Here is a 27761-nt window from a genome sequence, read left to right as displayed (position 1 = left end):
ATGAAGATCAAGGATGCCAAGAAGCCCTGTAAGCAGGGGCTGGGGCCCGCCGGGGTGGGAGGGGGCCCCGGCCGCGTCGGGAAGCCCAGCCCGGGGCTCCGCGCCCGGAGGAGGCGGAGGGACCTGAGCCCAGGCCGGCGCCTCGCACCGAGCATGCCGACCGCCCGAGCCCGAGCCCGGCCTCCGCTCCCTCCGCGAGATCCGGTGCAGGAGGGAATTTTTGTTTCGGGTTTTGCCAAACAAGACTAGATGGAGATGCTAGTCCTCTCTTACTGCTTGCATTCAGGTTGAAAAGAGGTGGCCATGGCTGTCAGCGAAGGGCAGAATTGCCACCCCTTTTCCCCCCCCCTTATTTTCTGATTCCCGGCTTCCTCTCGTGTCCTTGAAAACCTGGTGGGTTCCTGGGATTTGTCACTGTTCTTGCAGTTGGAGAGCTTTTAACCGAACGTGCTTGTAGCTTGCCAGTGGGTAAAGTGTCTTGGCTCATTTTTGGAGAGAGTGTCAGGTAGTTCACGTTTTAGAAAACACAGATTAAAAAGATAAAAGCATCCGCCTTCCCGCCATCCGAACCGAATTGATATTATGGTGAATAACCATAGAGGTGTTTCTTTGTGTATACATCAACTTAATTCTTAATTCTCACGCTGTAAGAAAGCAGATCACCTGTCATTTGCTTCCTTTTATGTTTAGTCTTTTAAAACGCCTTTTATTCCTTTAATTGGGTATTTAGTGGTTGTTGTACTTTCAGTCGCCCAGAACAACTAGGAATGTGGGGATTCATGCACATATTCTAGAGTTGTATTGATATTTTGCTGTTTTTATGGTGTTCCGTGCAATCTTTCCAGTTGCTCTAAGAACTCTCCGGCTGTAAATCTCCTTTTTATAAAGGGACACTTAACACTTTCCCTGCCCACCGACTCATCAGGGCTCTTGTCAACTTCACAGGAGCAGTGTGCCAGTGCATCCTGAAAACGACTAAATGTTCTTTAAAGGAGATAATTTGGTTTTAACTGTTCAGATGAAATTAAACTTGCTTAGCTTTACCAAAGCTATCTCAAACAACAATGTGCTAATGAGAATTAGAACCCTAAGTCACCTGACTCAAAGTCCAAGTGTTCTTTCTCCTGCATCCATAGGGCATAGTCTAAATACTCAAGACACACACTTTTCTGATAGCTTTCTTGTTAATAAAAAAAAAATTAATGACTTCTGGGGATAGCTGAAGAATTCTTGTGCTAGGTGTTAAAGGATTTGGTGAAGAGTGTATGACAAATTCATATGCTGATATTTGTGTTTTGTTGTTGTTTTTTTGTTTTGTTTTGTTTTTGGTGGTACTGGTGTCCCTGGAAGCCCTTCTACCTCCAGGCTACACTCCCAGACATATTTTATACCTTTTTTTTTAAATTTGGAACAGCTTCTCTTAAGCCAGCATGGCTGGTTTCGAACCTGCAAGATTCTCCTGTCTCTGCCTCTCAAGCGCGGGATTACGAGCCTGAGCCACCACGCCCGGTTTATTTGTGTGTTTTGTCATGATAATGATTCCTCCTTCTTTGGCACTGGGGGTTAAACTGGAGCACTCTATGCACCTTCAGCCCTTTTTGTTTTGTTTTGAAACACTTACTGGGCTTCTGAGGATCTCACTACATTGCTAAGGCTGTCCTGGATTACAGGCATGCACCACCATGCCCAGCTCATGATAATGATTTGATTACTTAGATTTGGGCAAACTAATAATCTGGCATTAATACTATCTACTTCAAAGTTGTTGCAGAACAGATTGTAATGATCATTATTAAAAGTTTAAGCCAGGTGGGGCATAAAGCCAGGAGTGGCTAATGCCTTTAATCCCAGTATTTAGGAGGCTAAAAACAGGAGTATCCAGGTTTGAGCCCAGCCTCAGCAATTTAGCTAGACTCTGTTTCAAAATAAAAACTAGAAAGGGCCAGCCAGGGGTGTAACTTGAAGATAAAAATGTTCCTGGCTTCAATTCCCAGTAACCAAAAAGAAAGGTAAAGCTCTAAGCCTGGTGTGTTGGGCACATGCCTGTAATCCTAGTAATTAAAGGAGGGTAAGACTGATCCTCCTAATGCAAGGTTCAAGGATAGCCTCAACAACTTTTTGAGACCCTGTTTCAAAATAAAAATTAAAAGGGCTGGGGGTTGAAGGTGTAGTTTGGAATTACATTGCCCCTGGGTGGGATGACCAGTATCAAAAAAGTATAAATTTTAGGTTGAGAAATAAAAGAATGCATATTTATTTTAAAAGTAAGTTGATGATTACTACATTGTGGTACATGTGAGATCATTAATCTTTTGTGTGTGTGGGAGTACTGGAGATTGAATCCAGGAGCATTCTACCTCCAAGCTATAATTTCAGCCCTATTTTTTTTTTTCCTTTGAAACAGGATCTCACTAGATTGACAGTCTTACAACTTGCTGAGGCTGCCCTTGAACCTGTTATCCTCCTGCCTCAGCCTCCCAAGTGCTGGGATTATAGACATACACCACCACACCCAGCATCATTAATCTTAAAAGAGTCATGCTCTGCCAGGCATGGTGGCGCACACTTGTAATCCCTGCGCTTGGGAGGCTGAGACAGGAGGATCGCATGGGTTCGAAGCTAGCCTCAGCTGCTTAGTGAGGCTTTCAGCAACTTAGTGAGACCCTGTTTCCAAATAAAATATATATTTAAAAAAAGGGTCTGGGAGTATAGCCCGAAGGTAGAAAGCTTCTGGGTTCCACCCCCAGTACCACACACACACAAAAAAACCAGCTGTTTAAAAGAGTCATGCTCAAAAATTGGTTAGTTAATGTGATTTAGAAGTAAAAATATAACATTTCCAGTTTCTTATGTATAAAAAGGTGCCTATTAAGTATTTTATAGTAAAAAAAATAAAGCGCATTTTACTTTTGTATGTGTGGAGAGGAGATATTTCAACCTCAACTGTCCTGGAAATACTTGTCACTGAAAGTACTCTATTTGTCTTTCACACTTGTTTTGAGTATTTGAATGGGTTGTGTGTTTTTTTTGCTTTTTTTTTTTTTTTTTTTGCTTTTGTTTGTATGTTTTGGAATACAACACTTACTGACAGTATGTAAGACACTTTATATGCATTGCATCACTTTTAGAGCTATACTGGAAGAAGCTATATACTGTACTGGTTAAATAAATGATTTTTGTTTCACATATTTCCTTATGTTAATCAGTAAAGTGTTACAAAACATTACTTTTAGATACATTACCAATATATTACCATGTTATATACCAAATGCATATATTAGCCAATTATTTATTTTGTGGTACTGGGGATTGAACCCAGGTGCATTCTACCTGGAAGCTATAGCTACACCCCCTGCCCAATTTTTTTTTTTATTCTTTATTTTGAAATGGTCTCACTGAGTTGCAGAGGGCCTCACTAAATAGCTGAGGCTGTTCGTGAACCACGATCCTCCAGTCTCAGCCTCCCAAATTCTGGGATTACAAGCCTGCGCCACCACGCCCGGCTCCATCTCTTTTTTTTTTTTTTTTTTTTTGGGTCTGGGAATGGGACCCAGGGGCATTCGACCTCCAAGTTACAGCCCTTGCCCTATTTTTATTCTTTATTTTTTGAAACAGGGTCTCACTAAGTTACGGAGGACCTCACTTAGTAGTTGAGGCTGTCCACGAACCACGATCCTCTTATCTCAGCCTCCCAAATGCTGGGATTACAAACCTTCGCCACCACGCCCAACTTTATTTTTATTTTGAAACAGCATCTGGCTTAGTTGTGGAGGGCCTCCCTAAGTGTCTGAGGTTGGCGGTGAATCTGCAATCCTCCTGTCTCAGCCTCCCAAATGCCGGGATTACAAACCTGCGCTTGGGAGGCTGAGACAGGAGGATCACACAAGTTCGAAGCCAACCTCAGCTACTTAGTGAGGCTGTCAGCAACTTAGTGAAACCCTGTTTCCAAATAAAAAATATAAAATGGGTCTGGGAGTACAGCCCGGAGGTAGAAAGCCTCTGGGTTCCACCCCCAGTACCATCCAAAAAAAAAAAAAAACCTGTGCCACTATGCCTGGCTCTTAATAATATTTTTAAGGAATTGGTTTCATCATCTGAATTGTATAACTAGAAGAAGAGAAACATTGGAAATTATATTTTAATTCAACCCCAGGGGAAGGAGAAATAAATCAGTGTTATATTTTGACTGACAAGATTTTTTTTTTCCGGTACTGGGGCTGGAACCTAGGGGCATTCTACCTCCAAGCTACACCCCCAGCCATTTTTTTATTCTTTTTTTTTTTTTTTTTCCTGCGGGTCTGGGAATGGAATTCAAGGGCATTCGACTTCCGAGCTACACCCCCTACCCCATTTTTTATTCTTTATTTTGAAACGGGGTCTCACTGAGTTGCAGAGGGCCTCACTAAGTAGTTGAGGCTGGCCACAAACCTGTGATCCTCCTGTCTCAGCCTCACCAAATGCTGGGATTACAAGCCTGTGCCACCATGCCGGGCTATGGGCTATGAACGCTTAAGGTATAGGTTTTTTCAGCTTATGTTTTGCTTACGTGTATGACATTAGCTGGATTAACGAGGAGTTAGTAAAAGGTGGTGAATATATTTAAATGCGATGTAATTAGGTTTTAAGTTGGTGCCTTACTAACCCAAGTAGTAAGGTACTTAATATTGTTAAGCACAAAGAATTGTATAGCATATATGTGTAGTCTGCTTTTGTGTAATATGATTGGCCTGCTGGTAAATTTAGTTACCACCTAAGAGTTATTACCATTTCTAGTAAGTGATAAAATATATTTGGAGTCAGCTTCTAATATACCTCCCCTTAGAAATGAGTAATTTACTAATCAAAATTTACTCAAGGCTCACCTAAGGAATTGTTTTTGTGATGCTGTTGAAACGGGGGTTTCTTGAAAGAAAACCCCGGCGAGTTCTTGTCTACGGTGAGCCAAGAATGACACCCGCAGACCTCAGGAAGGGGAGTAAAAGGTTTATTGGAAGCAGCAGGGAATGGGGCGAGGGTGGCTGAACACCCCCAAAGGGGCTGGAACTCTGGGTCCAGCAGCTGCCTTCAGGACAATCCTTGAGAGTAGCCCAAGCCGAATTGCCTTCAGGTGCAGGCTGCTTTCTTCCAGAGTCCACTCGATCTGCCAGAAGGGAATAGAGAAAAGTGGCCGAACACCCCATAGGGGCGGTCGAAACTCCGGGGTCCAGTAGCTGCCTTTCATGGTCACTACCCGAGTGTCGCCCGAGCCAAGTGCCCATCAGTTGCAAACTACTTTCTCCCAGAGTCCACGCAATCTGCCAGAAAAGAGGGCCTGGCCAGCCTTGATGTCCAGCAGAGGTCTTCAGGTCACTACTCCAGAGTCGCCCGAGCCACGTGCCCTCAGATGCACTCTGCCTTCTCTCAGGGCCAACATGACCTGTGAGAGAGAGAGAGAGGAAGAGGGAGAGGGAGAGGGAGGTTGCGCACGAGCAGCTCCCCGAAAGGGGAGGAGGTCCCAAGCGGGGAAAGTCCCCTGCTTTTGCCATCTGACTGGCTGATGACCGCCTGCAAGTCCGTTTGTGGTTAGGGTGACTTTGAGATTTCAAGGAGAATTTGCATAGGACATTTGCAAGTTCTTTGAAGAGTCCCCTTTCAGGAATGCCAGACTTGCTAGGTGGGTTTGTTGATTAGGAAACTCAGGATGGCTTTGTGAAGCTATTGGCCTTCTTATCTCCTGAGCCTTTGGAATTTCAGGCATTTGTCGCCCCTCAGGAAACTCAGGAAATTAGCTTTTTTCTACCAAGGCCTTTTCCCTATCTGCCTATTTCTTTTCTACCTCCTCACTGTGGATTGACCTCAGGGACATTCTACCTCTCTCCTATGTTCCCACCACTTCCCCTTGTTTCTGGTACTGAGGATTGAACCCTGGGATGTTTTACCTCTGAAGTACACCCCCAGCTCTATTTTTACATTTTATTTTGAAACAGGATCTCGGGAAATTGCTGAAGCTGGCCTTAAACCTGCAATTCCTCTGTCTCAGCCTCCCAAGTACTGGGATTACAGGCGTGTTCCACCATGTTGGGCTTGCTTAAGGAATCTTAATACTAAAGGTGTGAAGAAGGGTATTAGTCTGTTACAGAACGTATTAGTCTGTTACAGAACTCCCTGGCAGCTCCGGGGAAGGGAAGTAGGTTGGTTTGTTTTTGCAGTAATTGGGTGGGACCCAGGAGCATTTTACCTCTGAGCTACACCCCAAGCCTATTTTTATTCTTTTTCTTAATGGTACTAGAGATGGAACCCAGGGTCATTATACCTCTGAGCTATACCCTCAGTCATATTTTTTTTTATTTTGAAACAGGGTCTCACTGAGTTGCGAAAGGCCTCACTGCGTAGCTGAGGCTGTCCCTGAACCGCAATCCTCTTGTCTCTGCAATGCAGGATTACAAGCCCGTGCCACTACGCCAGGCTATTCTTTATTTTGAAATAGGATCTCACTGAGTTGTAGAGGGCCTCACCAAGTAGCTGAGGCTTGACACAAACCTGTGATCCTCCTATCTCAGCCTTCCAAGTATTGGAATTACAAGCATGTATCACCACGCATGCCCTGCTCTCCAAGGAGTTTTTGTTGTTTGGCATTTTTTTTGTTGTTTGGCATTTTTGTTTGTTTTTGGTTTTCTTCCCCCCACCCCCCTACTGGGGATGGAACTCAGGGGCATTCTACCTCCAAGCGACACCCCCAGCCCTATTTTTTATTTATTTTGAAACAGGGTCTCTCTGAGTTGCAAAGAGCCTCAATAAGTAGCTGAGGCTGTCTGCAAACCTCCATCCTTCTGTGTCAGCCTTCTAAATGATGGGATTACAAGCGTGCGCCACCACACCCAGCTCTTCCAAGGAGTTTTTAATCACCTCCTATACCTGTCTTTAACACTACTGTGAAATAAGAGTGGTCACCAAATCATTCACTGAATAACTCTATTTACTTATTTTGGTGGTACTAGAGATTGAACCCAGGGCGTTCTATCTCTTGAGTTATACTCCCAGCCTTATTTATTTATTTATTATTTATTTATTTTGAACTAGAGTCCCTCCAAGTTACAGAAGGCCTCTCTAAGTTGCTGAGGCTGGCCATGAACCTGTGATCTTCCTGTCTCAGCCTCCCAAGTACTGGATATATACGGCATTTATCATGACACTTGGCTGGCTGATTAAATAATTCTTTACAGTTTTCAAGTAGCACTCTTAGAGCCTTTTTTTTTTTTTCCAGTACTTCGGATGGAAACCAGGGACATTCTACCTTTGAACTATACCCCCACCCTATGTTTTATTCTTTATTTTGAAACAGGGTCTCACTGAGTTGCAAAGGGCCTCACTAAGTAGCTGAGGCTGTCCATGAACGGAGATCCTCCTGTCTCCACCTCCCAAATGCTGGGATTACAAGCCCGGAGTGCAGGTTTGTAATCCCAGCATTTGGGAGGCTGAGACAGGAGGATCATGCAAGTTCAAAGCCAGCCTCAGCTGGTTTAAGAGACCGTGTTTCCAAATAAAAAATAAAATAGGTTTGGGAGTGTAGCCCAGAGGTAGAAGGCCCCTGGGTTCCGTTCCCAGCACCACAAAAAAAAAAAAAAAAAAAAAAAAAAAAAAAAATCCAAATGCTGGGATTACAAGTGTGAGGCACCTACATGTGTTTACATGCATCACTACATGCATTACAGAGTAGTCTAAGTATGTAGTTTGGAATGACTGTTGATATGCCTGTAGCAACAGAAATCTTAGTGCCCACTGATAGCTTTAGAAAGGTAGATCATTTCTCATTCCTGAATATTTATGAATAAACTTGAATTCTTTGCCCAGGTAATTTACTTTGAAATTTAGTTCATAGTTTTGTAGGGGCTAATGGAGGGGAGTTGCTTTCAAGAAGGTAGTATTTGTGTAAGCTGAATGTGGTGGCATTTGCCTGTAGTAGTACTTGGGAGGCTGAAGCTGGAGGATGGCAGGTTCCCAGCCTGCTTCAGGAACTTAGTCCCTCCACAACTTAGTGAGACCTTGTTTCAATGTAAAAATAAAATGGAGCAGGGGGTACAGCACAGAGGTAGAATGCCCCTGTGAACAGGCTTCTGGCTAAAAATAAAAGAGAATTTTCCTTGGCAGCTTTCATATATTTGATATTCTAAATGTTTTGTTGTCAAATATATTTATCTTAAGTATTAAATTATTTTTAGCCTCTTTCATATCATTTAAGATGCCAGAGAAAAGAAATAGAGTTTCTAGAGCTGGGCATGGTGGTGCACGCTTGTAATCCCAGCATTTGGGAGGTTGAGACCTGAGGATCACGGTTCGCAGACAGCCTCAGCTTCTTAGGTCCTGTTTCAAAATAAAGAATAAAAAATTGGGTAGGGTGTGTAGCTCGGAGGTCACATGCCTCTGTGTTCCAGCCCCCGACCGGCTAAAAAATATAAAAAGAAAGGAGAGAAAGAAAGAAAGAAAGAAAGAAAGAAAGAAATAGACTTTCTAATAGACAGAATATTGAACCCATATCCATTCTACTTTCTAGCTCTAAACCTCCCCCCCCACACACACACACACAGTTTTATTTCTCATTTAGAAACAGGGTCTCATGATAAGTCTCACTACTTGCTGAGGGTGTCCTTGAACCTGTGATCATCAACCTGTCCCAGCCTCTCAAGTACTAGATTACAAGCCTGTGCCACCACACCTGGCTTGTGCCCCAATTTTCTTTTCTTTTTCTTTTTTTTCTTTTTCTTTTTTTTTTTTTAATTTGTGGTACTGGGGGTGGAACCCAAAGGCTTTCTACCTCTGGGCTATACTCCCAGACCTATTTTTATATTTTATTTGGAAACGGTCTCACTAAGTTGCTGAGAGCCTCACCAAGTAGCCGAGGCTGGCTTCGAACCTGTGTGATCCTCCTGTCTCAGCCTCCCAAGCGCAGGGATTACAAGCGTGCGCCACCACGCCTGGTGTGCCCCAAATTTTCTAATGATTAAAGTCTAGCCTCAATTCCCTAGCATACAAGGCCCTTTGTGATTGACTCCTATCTATTTCCTCAATTTTAGTTTTATCCGAGTTAGCAAACTATACTGACTTATACCTTTATATAGGTTATTTTATTATTCCCCATATTGAAACAGGCATAGAAGTTGGTATTCCTTCTGTTAGCCTGTACTGTATATATAATTTTAGTACTTATATTCCCCTGGTAGATTGGGCAGAAATTTTGTTATTATTCATTTGACTTTTTATGTGTGTGAATAGTGGGGCGGTAGTGGGGATTGAACCTAAGAGCAATTCTACCTCTGAACTACACATCCAGCTCTATTTTATTTTATTTGTTAAATTCTGAAACAAAGTCTCACTAAGTTGTGGGGGGGTCTTGCTAAATATCTGAGACTGGCCTCAAACCTGCAATCTTCCTGTTTGGGCCTCCCAAATACTGAGATTACAGGTGTGTGTTACCACACCTGGCCTTCTCTCCCCCCCCCCCCCCAAATGGGAATTGAACACAGGGGCATTTTACCTCTGAGCTATACCCCAGCCATATTTTTTATTCTTTATTTTGAAATAGGGTCACCACCACGCAGCTTGACTTTTTTAATACCTGATATTGAAGAGATACTCAATTTTGTGGTACTGGGGGTGGAACCCAGAGGCTTTCTACCTCCAGGCTATACTCCCAGACCTTTTTTTTTTTTTTTTTTTGAAACAGGGTCTCACTAAGTTGCTGAAAGTCTCACTAAGTAGCTGAGGCTGGCTGGCTTCGACCCCATGCAATCCTCCTGTCTTAGCCTCCCAAGCGCGGGGATTACAAGCGTGCGCCACCACGCCCGGCAGAAGAGATACTCAATTTTGTATGTGGGAGGCACCAAGGATTGAACGCAGGGACTTTCAACTACTGAGCTACATCTCCAGCCCCATTTTATTTTTTATTTGAAATGTGATCTCGCTAAATTAAATCATATTGACCTTGAACCTGTGACCCTTCTTTCAGCTTCCCACAGTACTGGGATTACAGGCATATACCATCATGCTCAGCAGTACCCAAATATTTACTGAAAAGATTTGAGGAAAGTAATATGGAGAGATGTAAATGGCTTTTCTAGTCATATAGCCCAGTTAGTGAGAGCACCAAGTCCCAAACCTGAATGATACTGTCAGCCCTAATGTGCTTTTCCCTGAGTAGATGTACCGTTAACGTTATTAGCTAGATGTGCCAAGGAAACTTAATATGCTTCATGAGCACACACAAAAAAGATTTCTTTTTAAAGAGACACTTTCCTTTGGGTTCCTTAATGTGGTTATAGGCCATTTTTATTATATTGAAGTCTTTATAGTAAGAGAAAAACGTTCAAGCCCTAGGTGATGACCTATTTACCGCAACAGAATTGGTTCAGATTCTTTCTTCCTGTCTCCTGGGGCTTGTGATAAGTAATAAATGAAAAGGAACACCTATCAGACCAGGAATTAAACAGCCCTGAGCCATCTCTGTTACATTTTTAGAACATAAGCAGGTAAAGCTGAAGGGAAAAGGCAAGTTACATATGGAAGATATATCTTACCCAGTAAATATCATTCATTGAATGCATGATTGAGGATAAAAGAAGTTTGAGGTTAATTAACTACTCCTTATTTGCATTCCTAGAATCAATATATTGACAATGTTTTTTTTAATTCACAGCCTTCCCATGGTTTGGCATGGACATTGGGGGAACTCTAGTAAAGCTCTCATATTTTGAACCTATTGATATCACAGCAGAGGAAGAACAAGAGGAAGTTGAGAGCTTAAAAAGTATTCGGAAATATTTGACTTCCAATGTAGCATATGGATCCACTGGCATTCGGGATGTACACCTTGAACTGAAGGATTTGACTCTTTTTGGCCGAAGAGGGAACTTGCACTTTATCAGATTTCCAACCCAGGACCTGCCTACTTTTATCCAAATGGGAAGAAATAAAAACTTCTCAACATTACAAACGGTGCTATGTGCTACAGGAGGTGGTGCTTACAAGTTTGAAAAAGATTTTCGCACAGTAAGTATCTGTTATTCAAAATCAAAACTTGATGCTGCATTCAATTTTAAAATATGAGGCAGGTTTTTTTTTTTTTTTTTTTTTTTTTTGTGGTGCTGGGGTGGAACCCAGAGGCTTTCTACCTCCAGGCTATACTCCCAGACCCATTTTATATTTTATTTGGAAACAGGGTCTCACTAAGTTGCTGAGAGCCTCACTAAGTAATTGAGGCTGACTTAGAACCCATTGGATCCCTCTATCTGGGCCTCCCAAGCACTGGGATTATAAACGTGTGCCACCACGCCCAGCTACTTTTTTATTCTTTATTTTGAAACAGTCTCACTGAGTTGCAAAGGACCTTACTAAGTAGTAGCTGAGGCTGTCTGCAAACCCTGATCCTCCCTGTCTCAGCTTCACAAATGCTGGGATTACAAGCGTGCGTCACCACACCCTGCTATGTATGTATGTATGTATGTATGTATGTATGTATGTATGTAGCAGTGGAATCCAGGGGCATTCTACCTCTGAGCCTCATCCCCAGACCTATTTTTTATTCTTTATTTGAAACAGGGTCCCACTAAGTTGTAGCGAACTTCACTAAGTAGCTGAGGCTGGCCACAAACTTGCGATCCTCCTGTCTCAGCCTCTCATGTACTGGGATTATAAGTGTGCTCCACCACGCCTGGCTGATTGGGAGCATTTATGAGTTGACTGATTTGCCCAGATTTAAGCACATTGTTGCATGTAATATTTGGTAAAGCCTCCTAAGTTTAGAATTATGTGACAAAGCTGTAATTAAAAGAATACATCAATGAATTTGATGGGGCTGAATTCCTTTCACTGTTATTGTCCTGTCTTTTTGTGGTTTTCTGAGTATATTATTCAGATAGCCAACTGTCCTAGAGCCATCTTTTTCTCAAACCCCAAATTTGTTTAGTCGATGCCTAACTAAAAATCTGTCGCCTATTTTTCCAGTTTTATACCATTAACCATAGATACAGCAGGAGTATTGAGTATTGATTTATGATGAGAAAAAAATTCTTTGATGAATAATAGTGATTTGGATTTTTGGATTTTTTTTCCTTGGTGCTGGGGTTTGAGCCCAGGGCTATTTTGCCTCCAAGCTATACCTACAACCATATTGATTTTTGTTTTGAAACATTCTTGCTAAGTTGCTAGGGATGGCCTCAAACCTGCAATTCTCTGAGCCTCCCAAGTACTATTGGGACTACAAGGGTGTACCACCATGCCATGATCAGTTTGGGTGATTTAAACATAAATTATTGAATTTAAGACTGGTTTATTTGATCATTTAAATGTTTGTCAGTACTCCCTAGGTGCTGAAGAGCAATCATTCTTGGGCTTATTAGGCATGTGCTGTGCCACTGCAAATACAGAGGTCTATGTTGAAGATGGGATTGTTGTTTTTTTGTTGTTTTGTTTTGTTGCAGGTCTAGGGATGGAGCCCAGGGACATTCTATCTCTGAGCTACAACCCCTGCCCTATTTTTTATTCTTTATTTTGAAACTGGGTCTCACTGAGTTGCAGAGGGCCTTACTAGGTAACTGAGGCTGTCCACGATCCTCCGGTCTCAGCCTCCCTAATGCTGGGATTACAAGCGTGCACCACCACGCCTGGCTTTTTATTCTTTATTTTGAAACAGGGTCTCACTAAGTTGTGGAGGGCCTCACTGAGTAGCTCAGGCTGAGGCTGTCCTCCGGTCTCAGCTTACCAGATGCTGGGATTACAAGTGTGTGCCACCATGCCCGGCTCCAGGCCTATTTTTTATTTTTATTCTTTTATGTTTAAACAGGGTCTCACTAAGTAGCTGAGCCTGGATGCGAACCTCCCATCTCAGCCTCACAAGTACTGGGATTACAAGCCTGAGCCACCAAGCCCGGGGTGTGTATGTGTGTGTGTGTGTGTGTGTGTGTGTGTGTGTGTGTGTGTGTGTGTGTGACTGGGGATGGAACCTAGGGGCTTTCTACCTCTGGACTATACTTCCAGACCTATTTTTATATTTTATTTGTTTATGGTACTGGGAGTGGAACTCGGGGGTATTCTAACTCTGAGCTACACCCCCAGCCCTATTTTTTATTCTTTATTTTGAAATATGGTCTCACTGAGTTGCAAGGTACCTCACTAAGTAGCTACAGTATCGTCTTATATCAATGTAAATCATGCTGACAATGACATAGTAATTATTTTCTAATGATAATGTTTGTTGACATTCAGTCTTGTATTAAGCAAATATCAAACATTTCAAACAGGTATGCCCAGACTACAAAACAGGAAATTAGGATATTTACATATCAGTACCTATTAACTAATATACATACCAGAGGATATAACGAAAGCAGTTAAAACGCTAGCGCCTACATATAGATTCATCATGATTACCAATGCCAAATTGGTATTGTATGTTTTTTTGTAATTCTGAGGGGCATTGTACCCCCAAGCTATACCCCCAACTCTGTTTTATTTTTTTTTTATTTGGAAACAGGATCTCACTAAGTTGCTGAGGTTGGCTTTGAACCTGCAATCCTCCAGTCTCAGCATGCACCACTACACCCAATTTGGTATGTTTTATTGGAGAATCAGATGCCATAAGCGGCACTACTTTTTTATTGTTGTTCACATAGAGAACAGAGAGGGCGAGCTGTTGGTTGTTCTTACTTGGAAAAATAAAGTGGGGGAGGCATGTTGGGGAGGCGAGAAGGAGACCCCAGCAGTTCTATCAGTGTAACTTGAACCTGATCAAAGGCTGCATTCCCAGGAAGGGGGCAGTCCAGCTGTGCTGGTAAGCTTCTAGGCCCTGGGGTCAAGGCAGGTGGAGCCTGCATTTTGGGGGAGCCAGCTGTGCATTGTGCCCCCACCCCCAATTGAGGGAATTCTTTCTATCCGGGAAGATGGGGAGCCTGGGGTTCTTTGTTAAAGGACAGTCATCTCTTCCTAAAAGGACACAACTAGGCTATTAGGAGTCTGCTTTCTTTCTTTTTTTTTTTTTCTTTTTTTTTTCTTTTCTTTTTTTTTTTTTTTCCTTTAGTGGTACTGGGGTTCCTGGAAGCCCTTCTACCTCCGGGCTACACTCCCAGACCTATATTTTTTATATACTTTTTTTATTTGGAAACATGGTCTCTTAAGCCAGCCTTGCTAGCTTCCAACCTGTGCAATCCTCCTGTCTCTGCCTCCCAAGCACGGGGATTACAACAAGCATGTGTAGACCCAGCCAGAGTCTACTTTCTCTCCCTCCCCCCCTTCCCCTCCCCTCCTCCCTCTCCCCCTCCCTCCCCCCCCTCTCGGCAGGTCTGGGAATGGAACTCAGGGACATTTGACCTCCAAGCTACACCCCCTACCTTATTTTTTATTCTTTATTTTGAAACAAGGTCTCCTAAGTCTCAGCCTCCCGAATGCTGAGATTACAAGCATGCGCCACCATGCCAGGCTTCTCTCTCTCTCTCTTTTTTTTTAAATTGCAAACACCTGCCCTCATGGTGTGGGGGAAGATGTAATTATTTCTTTCCTCTTGGAGATAGTGGTGAAATGTGTCAATTGTCTGCTGCTGTTTAAAAAGCGAGTCTGACCAAGTTTTTCAAACCTTTATTTTGAGGCCGCAAACCCCAGCAGTCCCGGCTCCGCTCTTGGCTCCTTTGTCTTTGTTCCCAGTACTCAGCAGCGGTACTTTTGATGACAAGACTCTAAGTTGCTGAGCGATACTTGATGAAGCTTCAGATGATAGAACACAGTATTCCTTCTTGTTTATATTGTAGTTAAATTCCTAGTCATGTGGATAATTTTGTGTGTTTGTACATTTTGGTAGGTAGAGTACTTTGTGTTTATGTGGGTTCATCTAATTATAATTTACCTGCTGCTGCTGGGCGTGGTGGTACATGCTTGTCATCCCAGTATTTGGGACACAGGTTCAAGGCCAACCTCAGCTACTTAGTGAGGCCCTCTGCAACTTAGACCCTATTTCCAAATAAAGAATAAAAATAGGGCTGAGGGTATAGCTCTGAGGAAGAATCTTTCTCTGTTACATTCCCAGTATTGTGAAATAATTAACAATAATTTACATTGCAAAAATGTCTAGCAAAATAGGCAAAGATAATGCAGAGATGGAATAAAGCTTTGTTTTGAAGAACTATCCCACCAGTTACAGATGTCTGCCATCAAAAGTCCTTGCTCACTAAATCTCAATTTAGTCTCTGCTTCTTTCCCATCTTTTGAAAACTAAAGTGCCCCCAGAGGTATTACTACTCACTGAGAACCAGTAGTCTAGTTTCTGAGAAATGTTGACAGTAAACAAAACAAGAGAAAATGTGAGAATTGCAAATGATAGTGAAATTAAATGAAGTACAGGAAGGCTAGACAAGTCAAGTATTTTGAATGCTTTCCTTTTTTAATCTCAGGATTTTATTTTATTTTTACAGATTGGAAACCTCTACCTACACAAACTGGATGAACTTGACTGCCTTGTAAAGGGCTTGCTGTATATAGATTCTGTCAGTTTCAATGGACAAGCAGAATGCTACTATTTTGCTAATGCCTCAGAACCTGAGCGCTGCCAAAAGATGCCTTTTAACTTGGATGATCCCTATCCACTGCTGGTAGTCAACATCGGCTCAGGAGTCAGTATTTTAGCAGTCCACTCCAAAGACAACTATAAACGAGTGACTGGAACAAGGTATTAACTTTTTTAGTCTTATTACAGCACTGTTCACATTGTTTTAGTCAGTCATAGTGCTGCACACTTATAATCATAGTACTTGGGAGGCTGAGACAGGAGGATCGCAGATTCAGAGACAGCCTCAGCAACTTAGGCCCTCTGCAATTTAGTGAGATGATGTTTCATAATAAAAGGATAAAATAGAGCTGGGAATGTAGCTTAGAGATCAAATGTCCCTGGGTTCAAATCATCAGTACCAAACATACAGACACACACACAAAAATAATTTTTTAAAAAAGCAACATATGGCTATGGCAACATATAGCTCAGCAGTAGAGTGTATCTGGATTCAATCCCCAGCACTACAAAAAAAAATTTTTAAATCTTTGCCAGATGTGGTAGCCCCCTCCTGGGACCTAAAGGTTTAGCTCAGATTAGAATGCCCCTGGGCTCAATCCTCAATACCACCAAAAAAAAATTTTTTTTGAAATCCTTAAATGTTTACTATTGGCCAGCATAAGTTGGCATCAAAGTTTCCATAATGGTAGGTGTATTTTTATTTGGAAAATTACAATAATGTTTTTCGTGTTTAACAGAAGAGCATTTACTGGAAGTAACAAAGTCTTATTGATTTAAAAAACCATATTATATTCTTTAATTTTCCAAAGTTTTTTTGTTAGATTTTTCACTTTTTGTAGGTGTGTTTAAATCTAAAACTTAGGTGCGCTGAATAGATTTGCATTTAAATTACGGCTTTGAGGCCGGGCGTAGTGGGCGTAGTGGCCCACACTTGTGATCCCCGTGCTTGGGAGGCGGAGACAGGAGGATCACCCTGGTTCAAAGCCAGCCTCACTGGCTTAAGAGACCCTGTTTCCACATAAAAAAATACAAAATAGGTCTGGGAGTGTAGCGCAGAGGTAGAAGAGCTTCCAGGAACCCCAGTGCCACAAAAAAAAAAAAAAAAATTTACGGCTTTGAGCTGGGTACGGTGGTGCACACCTGTAATCTCAATACTTGGGAGACTGAGAGAAGAACTGCAAAATCCAGGCCAGCCTCAGCAATTTAGGGAGGCTCTGAGCAACTTACTGAAACCCTGTTTCAAAATTGAAAAAATGGGCTGGGGGTAGGATGCCCCTTAGTTCAATCTCCAGTCCAAAAATAGATTAACAAATTACAGCTTTGAGTAGCTTTATAATTAATTCCTGTAGGGATGGGCTTTTTGTTTGTTTTTGTGATGCTGGGTATCAAACCAAAGGGCATTCTGCCTCCCAGCTACACCTCCTGTTTTCTTTTTATATTGAAGTAGGATTTTGCTAAGTTGCTGAGAGCCTCACTAAATTTATGAATCTGGCTTCAAACCTGTAATCTTTCTGTCTCAGCCTCCCAAGTACTTGGATTATATAGGGTGGATTTAATCAAGTGCCTTATGAGGTAGAATTAATGTTCCAAAACAGTCCATTTAAGTTCCTATAATACCTGAAATGTGAATGTGAAGAGATTTAAAAATTTTCTTTATGGTTCTTTCTGTACTTTATTCACTTTGAAGGCGAGTTGAGACTCCTCTTCATTCAATTAAGGAAAAAAGATTTGGCGATGCTTTAAATTAGGTGAATTTTTAAAAACTCACTTCAATTTTAAAGTGGTGCTTCTGTTTGAATGATACTTAAATGTAATTAGTACTTTCTTTAATACTATAAATTGAATCCAGGGGCCTCTTACCCCTGAGCTTCAGAACCTCAGGCCTTTTGGTTTTTTTATTTTGAAACAATCTTGCTAAACTGCTGAAGCTGTCCTTGAAACTGCAATCCTCCTGTCTCAAGTCTCAAGCACTAAGATTACAGGTGTGGATACCATACCCAGCAGTACTTTATTTTTATGGTGGCTAAAAATATACCTCCACTTAAGACGAAATTCAGTCTTTCAACTAAATTCAGCAGAATTCAGAGATAGAACCTGAATGGAAATTTAGGTAGATTAGGGACAAAGATTTTGAATTTAACAATTAGATGTGATTTTATTTTGTGAGCATATCCAAAAAATAGTACCAGGTGCCCATATCTGTAATAGTAATACTTGGAAGGCTATGACAGGAGGACTGTAGGTTTGTGGCCAATCTCAGCAATTTAACATGGCCCTCCACAGCGTAGACCCTGCTTCAAAATAATAAATAAAAAATTAAATAGGACGGGAGTGTAGCTCAGAGGCTGAATACTCCTGAGTTCAATCCCCAATACCACATACACACACACAAAGTACTAGAGCTGGGTGTGGTGGCGCACGCTTGTAATCCCAGCATTCGGGAGGCTGAGACCATAGGATCTTGGTTCGCAGACAGCCTCGGCTACTTAGTGAGGCCCTCTGCAACTTAGTGAGACCCTGTTTCAAAATAAAAAATAGGGCAGGGGGTGTACCTTGGAGGTCAAATGCCCCTGGGTTCCATCCCCAGAGCCACAAAGAAAAAAAAAAAATTTTATATATATATATATATATATATATATATATATATATATATATTAGTACTAAGTACATGACTTTCCTCATTATTTTTATGTCTCGGTTACGTTAAATGTTAGTACATCCTATTGAATGGATTTCACACCTGTCAGGCAAATAGGACTTTTAAAAAACGATTTCTTGGAAATTTTGGTACTGGGAATGGAACCCAGGGACATTCTACCTCCAAGCTACATCCTCAGCCCTATTTTTTATTCTTTATTTTGAAACAAGGTCCCACTTAGTTGCAAAGGGGTTTTTTTTTTTTTTTTGAAGATTTAAAGAAGTTTATTAAAAAGATAGAAATACAGAAAATAGTTACAGCCCCATGCCAGAATGGCATGGGGGGAGGGTGGTCCGGGCCAATTCACCACCCCCCGCAAAGGGTTTCACTAAGAGGCTGAGGCTGTTTATGAACCACGATTCTCCTGTCTCAGCCTCCCAAATGCTGGGATTACAAGTGTGCGCCACCATGCCTGGCCAAAAATATATTTTTAGCAATGCAACGTATAAGGTATTAGATGTTGAGGGATTTGTTTTTCTTTTGGCATGACAAGTTTTATTCTGCTCATCAGGTTTTTTTTTTTTTTTTGTCTTCATTATGTTGGTATTTCAGCATTTAATATGTTCTTTCTGTGTATTTATTTGTTCACTGAGTGAATGTTGTTCCCTTTTACTTTGTTAAAAGAAAATAGTGCGTGAATGCAACCTAGCAAGTTTTCTTTGTTTGTTTAGCCTCGGAGGGGGCACCTTTCTGGGTTTGTGCAGCTTATTGACTGGCTGTGAAAGTTTTGAGGAGGCTCTTGAGATGGCGTCCAAAGGCGACAGCACGCAGGCCGACAGGCTGGTCCGCGACATTTACGGAGGCGATTATGAGAGATTTGGCCTGCCAGGTTGGACCGTAGCGTCTAGGTAAGTTCACTGTTTGTTTTGTTATTCAGATTTTTTATTTAACTTTTGGAAAGTATATATTAGGGAGCTAGAAGGGTACTTTGTCTTACCTCTTTTGTGAATGTTGGTGTAGTTTAAAAATTAAATATACATTAAGAAGTTTATTCTTAGTCAGGCATGATGGCTCATGCCTGTGCCCAGTATTTGGAAGACTGAAACAGGAGGATTGTGGGATTGAGGACAGCCTAACAAATAGTGATACTCGGCAAAAATAGTGAGACCCTGTTTCAAACAAAAAAATACAGAGGGCTAGAGATGGAGCCCAGAGGTAGAATGCTCCTGGGTTCAGTGAACCCCAAGTACCACAAAAGTAGTTTACTCTGACTGGACCCTGTAAGAAACCATGTTTATACTCTGAAGTATCTTTGAGTATTGCTCTAAGCAAATACAAATATATGTGCCCTTATTGTTTTATTCAAAAAATTCTTTCATTACAGAGCATAGTGCATATACTCTAAAGTAGCCATGTAGCCTAGATATTTTTCCTCTTTTTAGTTATATCCTATTTTGTAGATAATGTAGGTTTTATCTGTAAGATAAATTTCTAAAAGTAGAATTGTAAATGCATTTTTGCAATATGCACTGTGCCCTCCAAAAAGTGGTACTGCTTTTCACCCTTAGCAACAATACATGAAAGTCTGTTTCCCTCTGGTTTCACCAATAGTGTGTTCAGACTTCTGAATATTTGCTAACCTGAAGGAGAGTGATAAGTTACTGTAACTTTAGTTTGCATTTCTTTTACCAGCAGTGAGGCTACAAACCTTACATATATGTTCTTTTCTGTGAGTGACTATTCATGTTCTGTTTTTCTGTTGAATTGTTACACAGTTGAATTTATCAGTCTTTTCTTTTATGGCTTCTGGATATTGATTCATAGTAAGTAAGTCTTCCACATTCCAAATATATAAAGGAATAAACCCCTGTTTTTCTCTGGTACTTTGATGGTATTAATTTTATAATTCAGTCTTTGATTTAATATAAATCTTTGATTTATAATTTGTCTTGCAGTTTTGGATGAGGTACAGATCCAGTTTTAGTTTCTCAGTTTTTTTTTTTTTTCAGAAGGCCCTAATACTTTATAATCCTGTTTTTATTCCACTGATATCACATGACTTCTTTATCATTTATTGGCGTCTTTTCTGTTACTCTCTTGATGCACCAGTACTACACTTGTATTTATAGAAGTGTAAAAAATGTGCTTTAATATCTAGAATGGCTGGTGTGTGGTCCCCCCATTTGCTTAGTAAAATTTTCTGTATGAACTTTATTATCAGTTCCTCTAGTACAAATAACAAAGCTCACTTTCTTTTTTTCAATATCACAAAAGCTTACATATTAACTTAAGGAAAATGACATCTTTATGACGTCTTGCTACTAAAGAACTTTGTCTATTTGTTTAATGCTATTTTTGTGCCTTTCAGACACTTAACATGTTTATTCATGTGTGTACATTGCTTTTAAATGACCCTAGATACTTTGTTTTTTCGTTCTATTTTGTATCATTCTCATCTCCCACTATATTCTTGGTGGAGGCACCCAGCGCCCTTGGTGGTGGGCTGTGTGACGCCCGTAGTTCCTGCTGCCTGCCCTCACACCACCCTCCACTTTAGCCTTGATGTCACTTGTGATTTCACAGATGTTCTCAGTTCTCATTTGTTTCTTTAGTCTGTAGTTGTCTATGCCTAGAATTTTCCTTCTTTTTTTTTTCTAGTTAACTTTTTCTGTTCTCTTTTACTGTGGTAAACCTTCCTTCATGCCTTCTCAACATTTTCCTCTTAGCACAGTGATACAGGATCTTTTTCCTTTGTGTTCCCAAGGTAGCCTGTGGTTCAGTTTTTTATGTGTTACCATTAGTGCTTCTATTGCTCTGTCCTCTAGGTCTGCACTGTCCATGATAGCCCTAACCACATGTGTATCACATCCTGAAATGCGGTTAGTGTGTGTCACGTGGTAAAATGACTGTATTTGGATGTATTGGCTTAAGTAAAATATACAGTCAAAATGAACTTCACCTATTTATTTTACCTTATATATGGTTAATAGAAAATAGGAAATTAGGAGCTGGGCATAGTGGCGCATGCTTGTAATCCCAGCATTCTGGAGGCTGAGACAGGAGGATCCGGGTTTGCAGACAGCCTCAGCTACTTAGTGAGGCCCTTTGCAACTCAGTGAGACCCTGTTTCAAAATATAAAGAATAAAAAATAGGGCTGGGGATGTTGCTTGGAGATAGAATGCCCCTGGGTTCCATCCCCAGTACTGCAAGGGGAAAAAAAAAGAAAATAGGAAATTACATGTGGCTCATATTTTAATTATATTGGACAGTGCTGCACTAGACTCTTTAAAACTGCTTGAGGGACTTCTTTTGTGTCCCTAGCACAGTGCTTGGTATATCATAAATGTGATAGAATGAAAAAGAATTCTGACATTAGAGCTATGATAGCTTTGAAAACATTTTGACTTTTTAAAAAGTAAGTCAAAATGTGCTCCCTAGTTTTTCTTGGCTTCCTAAAACAATAGGCTTTTAATTTCATTGTTTTTTATCAGATTTTAAAATGCAGCTATTTTAGTAATCTTTGCTTCTTTGTAACAACTGTGTGCCTTTTTTTATGTTAATTCTTTAAAAGGTACTACTTTATGTTGATTTTTGTTAAGTGTGTTCTGATATTACCTTAATGTCTTTTGACTCTTTTGCTCCTAACTTGAGAAAATATCCAGATTATAGATATATATGCTAATGTGTTGTTACTGCTTACTATCAGTATATTTCACCTTTTTTATTTTTCTGCAGTTTTGGAAATATGATTTATAAAGAAAAGCGAGAATCTGTTAGTAAAGAAGATCTGGCAAGAGCTACTTTAGTTACTATCACCAATAACATTGGTTCTGTGGCGCGAATGTGTGCTGTTAATGAGGTAAAAAAAACACCTTTAATTTTATGAAAAATGTAAATTGGAGTTTTTGTGTACTTGGTAGGGCTTAAAATTTTTTTATATAAAGAAAGTGATCGAATTTATTTTTTTTAATATTTATTTATTTATTTATTTATTTTGGTGGTACTGGGGGTGGAACCCAGAGGCTTTCTACCTCCGGGCTATACTCCCATACCTTTTTTTTGGGAGGGGGGCAGGGTCTCACTAAGTTGCTGAGAGCCTCACTAAGTAGCTGAGGCTGGCTTTGAACCCGTGCGATCCTACTGTCTCAGCCTCCCAAGCGCAGTGATTACAAGCGTGCGCCAACGCCCGGCTCAAAAGTGATCGAATTTAAATTGAAATAGGAAAAGTAGCTATTTAATTAAAATCATTCAGAAACTTTTTGTGTGTGTGTGTGTGGTTCTGGGGATGGAACCCAGGGTCCTCCACCTCCGGGTTACACCCCCAACCTATTTTATACTTTATTTTGAAACAGGGTCTCAACTAAGTTGCTGAGAGCCTCACTAAGTAGCTGAGGCTGGCTTTGAACCTGTGCGATCCTCCTGTCTCCGCCTCCCAAGCGCAGGGATTACAAGTGTGCGCCACCACGCCCAGCATTCAGAAACTTTTAGAAATGCACAACTTATATCTCTTGGGATGAAAAAATGTTACTAAGCATAAGACACTTTGAAGTAACTCATTGTCGAGAGCCTTTTTTCCTTCTTCTTGACATCATTACTGCACGCGTCTGATAGTAGAGTGCTCAGAAGCCATCTTACTGCCCTCGGCTTCTTTACAGTGCTGCCTTGTTGCATATGGATCAAGCAGCATTGTACAGGGCTATGAAGGCATTGAGACTTGTTCTGCACACGGTACTCGGATGGTGATGGACAGACTGCTTGCTCCTGCTAGGTTGGCCTCATAGTGGGATATTTTATTTGGTAGGAAATATATATTCTACCTTCATGTGATAGATATATTTACTCATTTAATTTTTCTATAAATATCAGCATGGGACATGGATTGGGAACTCTGTTTCTAAAAGAATCTCTCTTTATTTGTGCACTTACTTGTTCATTGAGTAAATATTTACAGTGTACCAGGTGCTAGGCATTGTTTTAGGCTCTAGGGCTATAATAGTGTAGAAAACAAACATCCCTGATTTGGGAACTTACATTTTTATTGTTGTATTAAGTAAATTGTTGGGTATGTATTAAGTGATAAATACTATTTTTAAGAAGAAAGTCAGGATAAAGAACAGAGAGTGGCCAAGGACAAATTGCCCAGTAATTGAGTGGCTAAAGGAAGGCTGTTTTTGAGAATGTGGCCCTTGCATATAGAAGGCCCTTGTGTACATGAGTCACACACTGAGAGCCGGGCATGGTGCTGCACACTTCTAATCCCAGTACTTGGGAGGCTGCTACAACCTCATGAGGCCCTCAGCAATTTAGCAAGAACTGTTTCCCTAAAACCTAAAGTTGGGCTGGAGGGGTAGCTCAGAGGTGGTATGCCCCTGAGTTCAATCCTCAGTAACACCACCACCAAAATAAGAATTACACACTAAGATATTTGAGGGTGATGGGGCATCGCGTCAAAAGCTCACTCTTAAAGTGGTATATATGAATAAATCATTAAGAAAAGGCTTTTAAAAAGGAGAGAGAGCCGGGCGTGGTGGCGCACGCTTGTAATCCCTGCGCTTGGGAGGTGGAGACAGGAGGATCGTGCAGGTTCGAAGCCAGCCGCGCTAGCATAAGAGACCCTGTTTCAAAAATATAAAATAGGCTTGGGAGTGTAGCCTGGAGGTAGAAGGGCTTCCAGGAACCCCAGTACCACCAAAAAAAAAAAAAAAAAAAAGAGAGAGAGAGAGAGAGAAAGGAAAGAAAGAAAATATGACCCTTATGCAAAGATTTGAAGGAGGTAAGGGAACCTTGCATTGCAAGTGTTTGGGGAAAGAGAGGCTCCAACGGAGAAAATAATTATGTGGTACTGGGTATTGAAGCCAGGAGAATTCTACCTCTGAGACACACCTCCATCCCTATTTTAAATATTCTGTATTTAAGTCCAGACTCTTCATTCCTTACATTTCTTAGTTACAATATAGCAAGTTTATTGAGAAATTTGAAAATATTTCATTTTGGGAGCTGACAATAATTTGGGACCATTGTTCTTACCCTTAGAGGTATAAATTTTCTACAGGCTAATTGACTTGCAGTAATTAAGGCCATGGTTTATACTATCCAAACTCATGTGCAAAGATTTATACCTCAGGCCGGGCATGGTGGCACATCCCTGTAGTCCTAATTAGGAAGGCTGAGACAAGAGGAGCACAGGTTTGAGGCCAGCACTCAGCAATTTAGTAAGACCTAGCAAGACTGTTTCAAAACAAAAAATGTAAAGGGTCAGGGGTGTAGCTCAGAGGTAGGATGCTCCTGGGTTCATTCCCCAGTAACACATAGACGCACACACACATCCCACCCTCACCCCGGGCATGGTGGGGCATGCTTGTAATCCTCATACTTGGGAGGATGAGACATGAGGATCTCATTACGCAGCCAATCTCAGCAACTTAGTGAGACCCTGTTTCAAAATTTAAAAAAAGAAAAATTAGGGCTGGGGGTGTAGTTCAGAGACAGACTAAGTTCAATACCCAGTAACAACAACCACAAAAAGTCCAGAGTCGATGTATTATTGTCAGTGTTAGAATAGGTTTTCTGGATATTCAAAACTGGTTCCCTCATCTAACATTTTCTTATTATATAGGCCCCTAAGAAATCAATGAGTATGGAATCTTAGTAGAGAACGACTTGATGGTCATGATGGGGACAGAGAATGGGGTTGTTGATGTACCTGTCAGTACTTCAGTTGAAGTACTTTTCCTTGGCATGGGTTAGTATAACTCAGTAGTAGAGCCCATGCTTAGCATGCACGAGACAAGTACTTGGGTTCAATCTCTAACACATTTTTTAAAAACCCACTTTCCTTGGTTTGATTGTATAATCTCATCAGTAAGGCGTCTCCAGATTCCCGTGTGTGTGTGTGTGGGGGGGGGGTACTGGGGATTGAACCCAGGGGCATTCTACCTCTGAGCTACACGCCCAGCCCTACTTTGGTTTTTGTTTTGTTTAGTTTTTTTAGGTGGTACTGGGGTTCCTGGAAACCCTTCTACTTCCGGGCTACACTCCCAGACCTATTTTTATATTTTTATTTGGAAACAGGGTCTCTTAAGCCAGCAAGGCTGGCTTCGAACCTGCGCGATTCTCCTGTCTCTGCTTCCCAAGCGCGGGGATTACAAGTGTGTGTCACCACACCAGGCTTTTGTTTTGTTTTTGTTTTTGTTTTGAAACAGGGTCTCACTAAGTTGCTGAGGGCCTCACTAATTTGTTAAGGCTGTCCTCAAACCTGTGAGCCTCTGTCAGCCTCCTATGTATGGGGATTATAGGAATGCACCACCACACCTGGCTTCAGATTACTCTAATGGATTATTCATTGGCCATTTTCAATAACAAGTCTCACCTACAATCATTTGCTAGGGTCCTTCCAGAAGCTTTTGTTTTTTTAATAGACTTTGTCTTAGAGTGGTTTTACAGTAAAACTTGACTAGGAAGTACAGAGTTCCTACGTAGCACCGATACTTTCACACCATACACAGCTCTTGCTTTCAGCATCTCCCAAAAGAGTAGTACATTTGTTTATAGTCCATGAAACCTACGCTGGCATTACCATCACTAAAGTCCATGGAGTCCATAGTTTAGATAACCGTCCGCTCTTATGCAGTCAGAAAGGTTTGATAAATGTAATTTTTAATTTATATATGTATTTATTATGCTTTTATTGGTGCATTATGATTATACTGCACAATGAGATTTAAAGGAATACATTCATACATGCACACATCACTTAGGTTTTCCCCTCCATAATCCCACCCTGCTCCCCTTTCCTCTTTTCTTTCAGTGCTTTTTTTTTTTTTTTTTCTTTTTCTTCTGGTGGTACTGGAGGTGGAACCCAGAGGCCTTCTACCTCTGGGCTATACTCCCAGAACTATTTTATATTTTTATTTGGAAACAAGGTCTCACTAAGTTGCTGAAAGCCTCACTAAGTAGCTGAGGCTGGCTTCGAACCTGTGCGATCCTCCTGTCTCAACCTCCCAAGTGCGGGGATTACAACCATGCACCAACACGCCCGGCATTGCAGTGCTAATTTTTAAATATGCAGATTGAGCTATATGCCAGGATTGAACTAGACACTAATAAAAAGTAGTCGTTGTTTGCAGTTTTAAATATATTTGTAAACCCTTTGTACTGTAAAATCTATTTAGTAAAACTTTTACAGGTCCTTTTCTTTTCTTTTAGAAAATAAACAGAGTTGTTTTTGTTGGGAACTTTTTACGTGTCAATACTCTCTCAATGAAACTTTTGGCATATGCACTGGATTATTGGTCAAAAGGTCAACTGAAAGCATTGTTTCTAGAACATGAGGTATGGTATGCTTTTAGATCCAAATTTAATCTGTTACTTTTAAATGCAAAGCAATAAATTATTTTACCTAAGTAGAATGTTGATTCCTTCATTTTCAGTTGGTAGAAGAGTTATTATTCTATAAGCTGGTAGGCTTTCCGTTAAGCTTAGAATTTGAGAGCTTTTTTTTTTTTTTTTTTTTTGTGGTACTGGGGGTGGAACCCAGGGGCTTTCTACCTCTGGACTATACTCCCAGACCTATTTTATACTTTATTTGGAAACAGGGTCTCACTAAGTAGCTGAGGCTGGCTTCGAACCCTTGCGATCCTCCTGTCTCAGCCTCCCAAGTGCGGGGATTACAACCCAAGCACGCGCCACCACGCCCGGCTTTTGAGAGCTCTTTTGACCAAGAGAGCAGTATGAAGTCTTTGAGCTCCTCAGATACCTAGTCTGTGTGTAGATTTAGTGGATATTTTGGTTGTTTGGGTTTTTTTTGTTTTTTGTTTGTTTGTCCCTCTTCTCTATTACAATTATTAAGTATAAATAATACAAAAACATAGAGCTTAGTTAGGGGCTGGGGATAATTCAGTGGTAGCGCGTTTATAAGGCAGATGCAAAGTATTTATTCTATGCTTATAAGCATCCGTGTCTCCCTGCACTGCGTGCACTGTAGGGATGGGAATGATGGGATCTTGTGCGGTTCCACAGGGCAGGCAGCGCCGTGGGCCAGGGCCACAGGAGGTGAGTGAGTGTGTTGAGCATAGGGGGAGACACAGACTTGCTGTAGTACTGTTAGAAGCTTTAGTGTCTTAAGAGCCACACTTGATAATTATTTTAAAAGTGTGTGTATTGCCGGGCGTGGTGGCGCACGCTTGTAATCCCCGCACTTGGGAGGCAGAAACAGGAGGATCGCACAGGTTCGAAGCCAGCCACGTGCACTGGTTTAGGAAACCCTGTTTCCAAATAATAATGTAAAACAGTAGGTCTGGGAGTGTAGCCCAGAGGTAGAAGGGCTTCCAGGAACCCCAGTACCACCAAAAAAAAAAAAAAAAGTGTGAGTATATTGAGAATGTTATTTAACAAAACTTTTTACAACCAACAGTATTGAGATTGGATTGGAGAACTTACAAATGCATTTGACAGATAATACATGAATACATACTCTTAGTGAGTGGTTAACATTACATGCTAATTTACAAGCTATGCTACATTAATATCTTTTTTAAATCATACAGGGATACTTTGGAGCCGTTGGTGCACTACTTGGGCTGCCAAATTTCAGCTAA

At 41.1% G+C, this 27761-nt stretch overlaps 1 protein-coding gene across 1 annotated transcript; it reads left to right on the top strand.

Moving 5' to 3' along the window:
* PANK3 (pantothenate kinase 3) lies at positions 1-27761 on the top strand (the record flags this gene model as incomplete). The annotated part of the gene is made up of 7 exons (XM_080698880.1): positions 1-28; positions 10670-11022; positions 15432-15685; positions 18896-19072; positions 21901-22024; positions 26371-26496; positions 27711-27761. The coding sequence occupies 7 exons, from the start codon at positions 1-3 to the stop codon at positions 27759-27761; spliced, it is 1113 nt and encodes a 370-aa protein (XP_080555006.1).

The sequence above is a fragment of the Muscardinus avellanarius genome (genome assembly GCF_963383645.1).
Source record: "Muscardinus avellanarius genome assembly, chromosome: 7".
Lineage (NCBI taxonomy): Eukaryota > Metazoa > Chordata > Mammalia > Rodentia > Gliridae > Muscardinus > Muscardinus avellanarius.
Note: the sequence above shows the minus strand (reverse complement) of the source record. Positions and strands in the feature narration are given on the sequence as shown.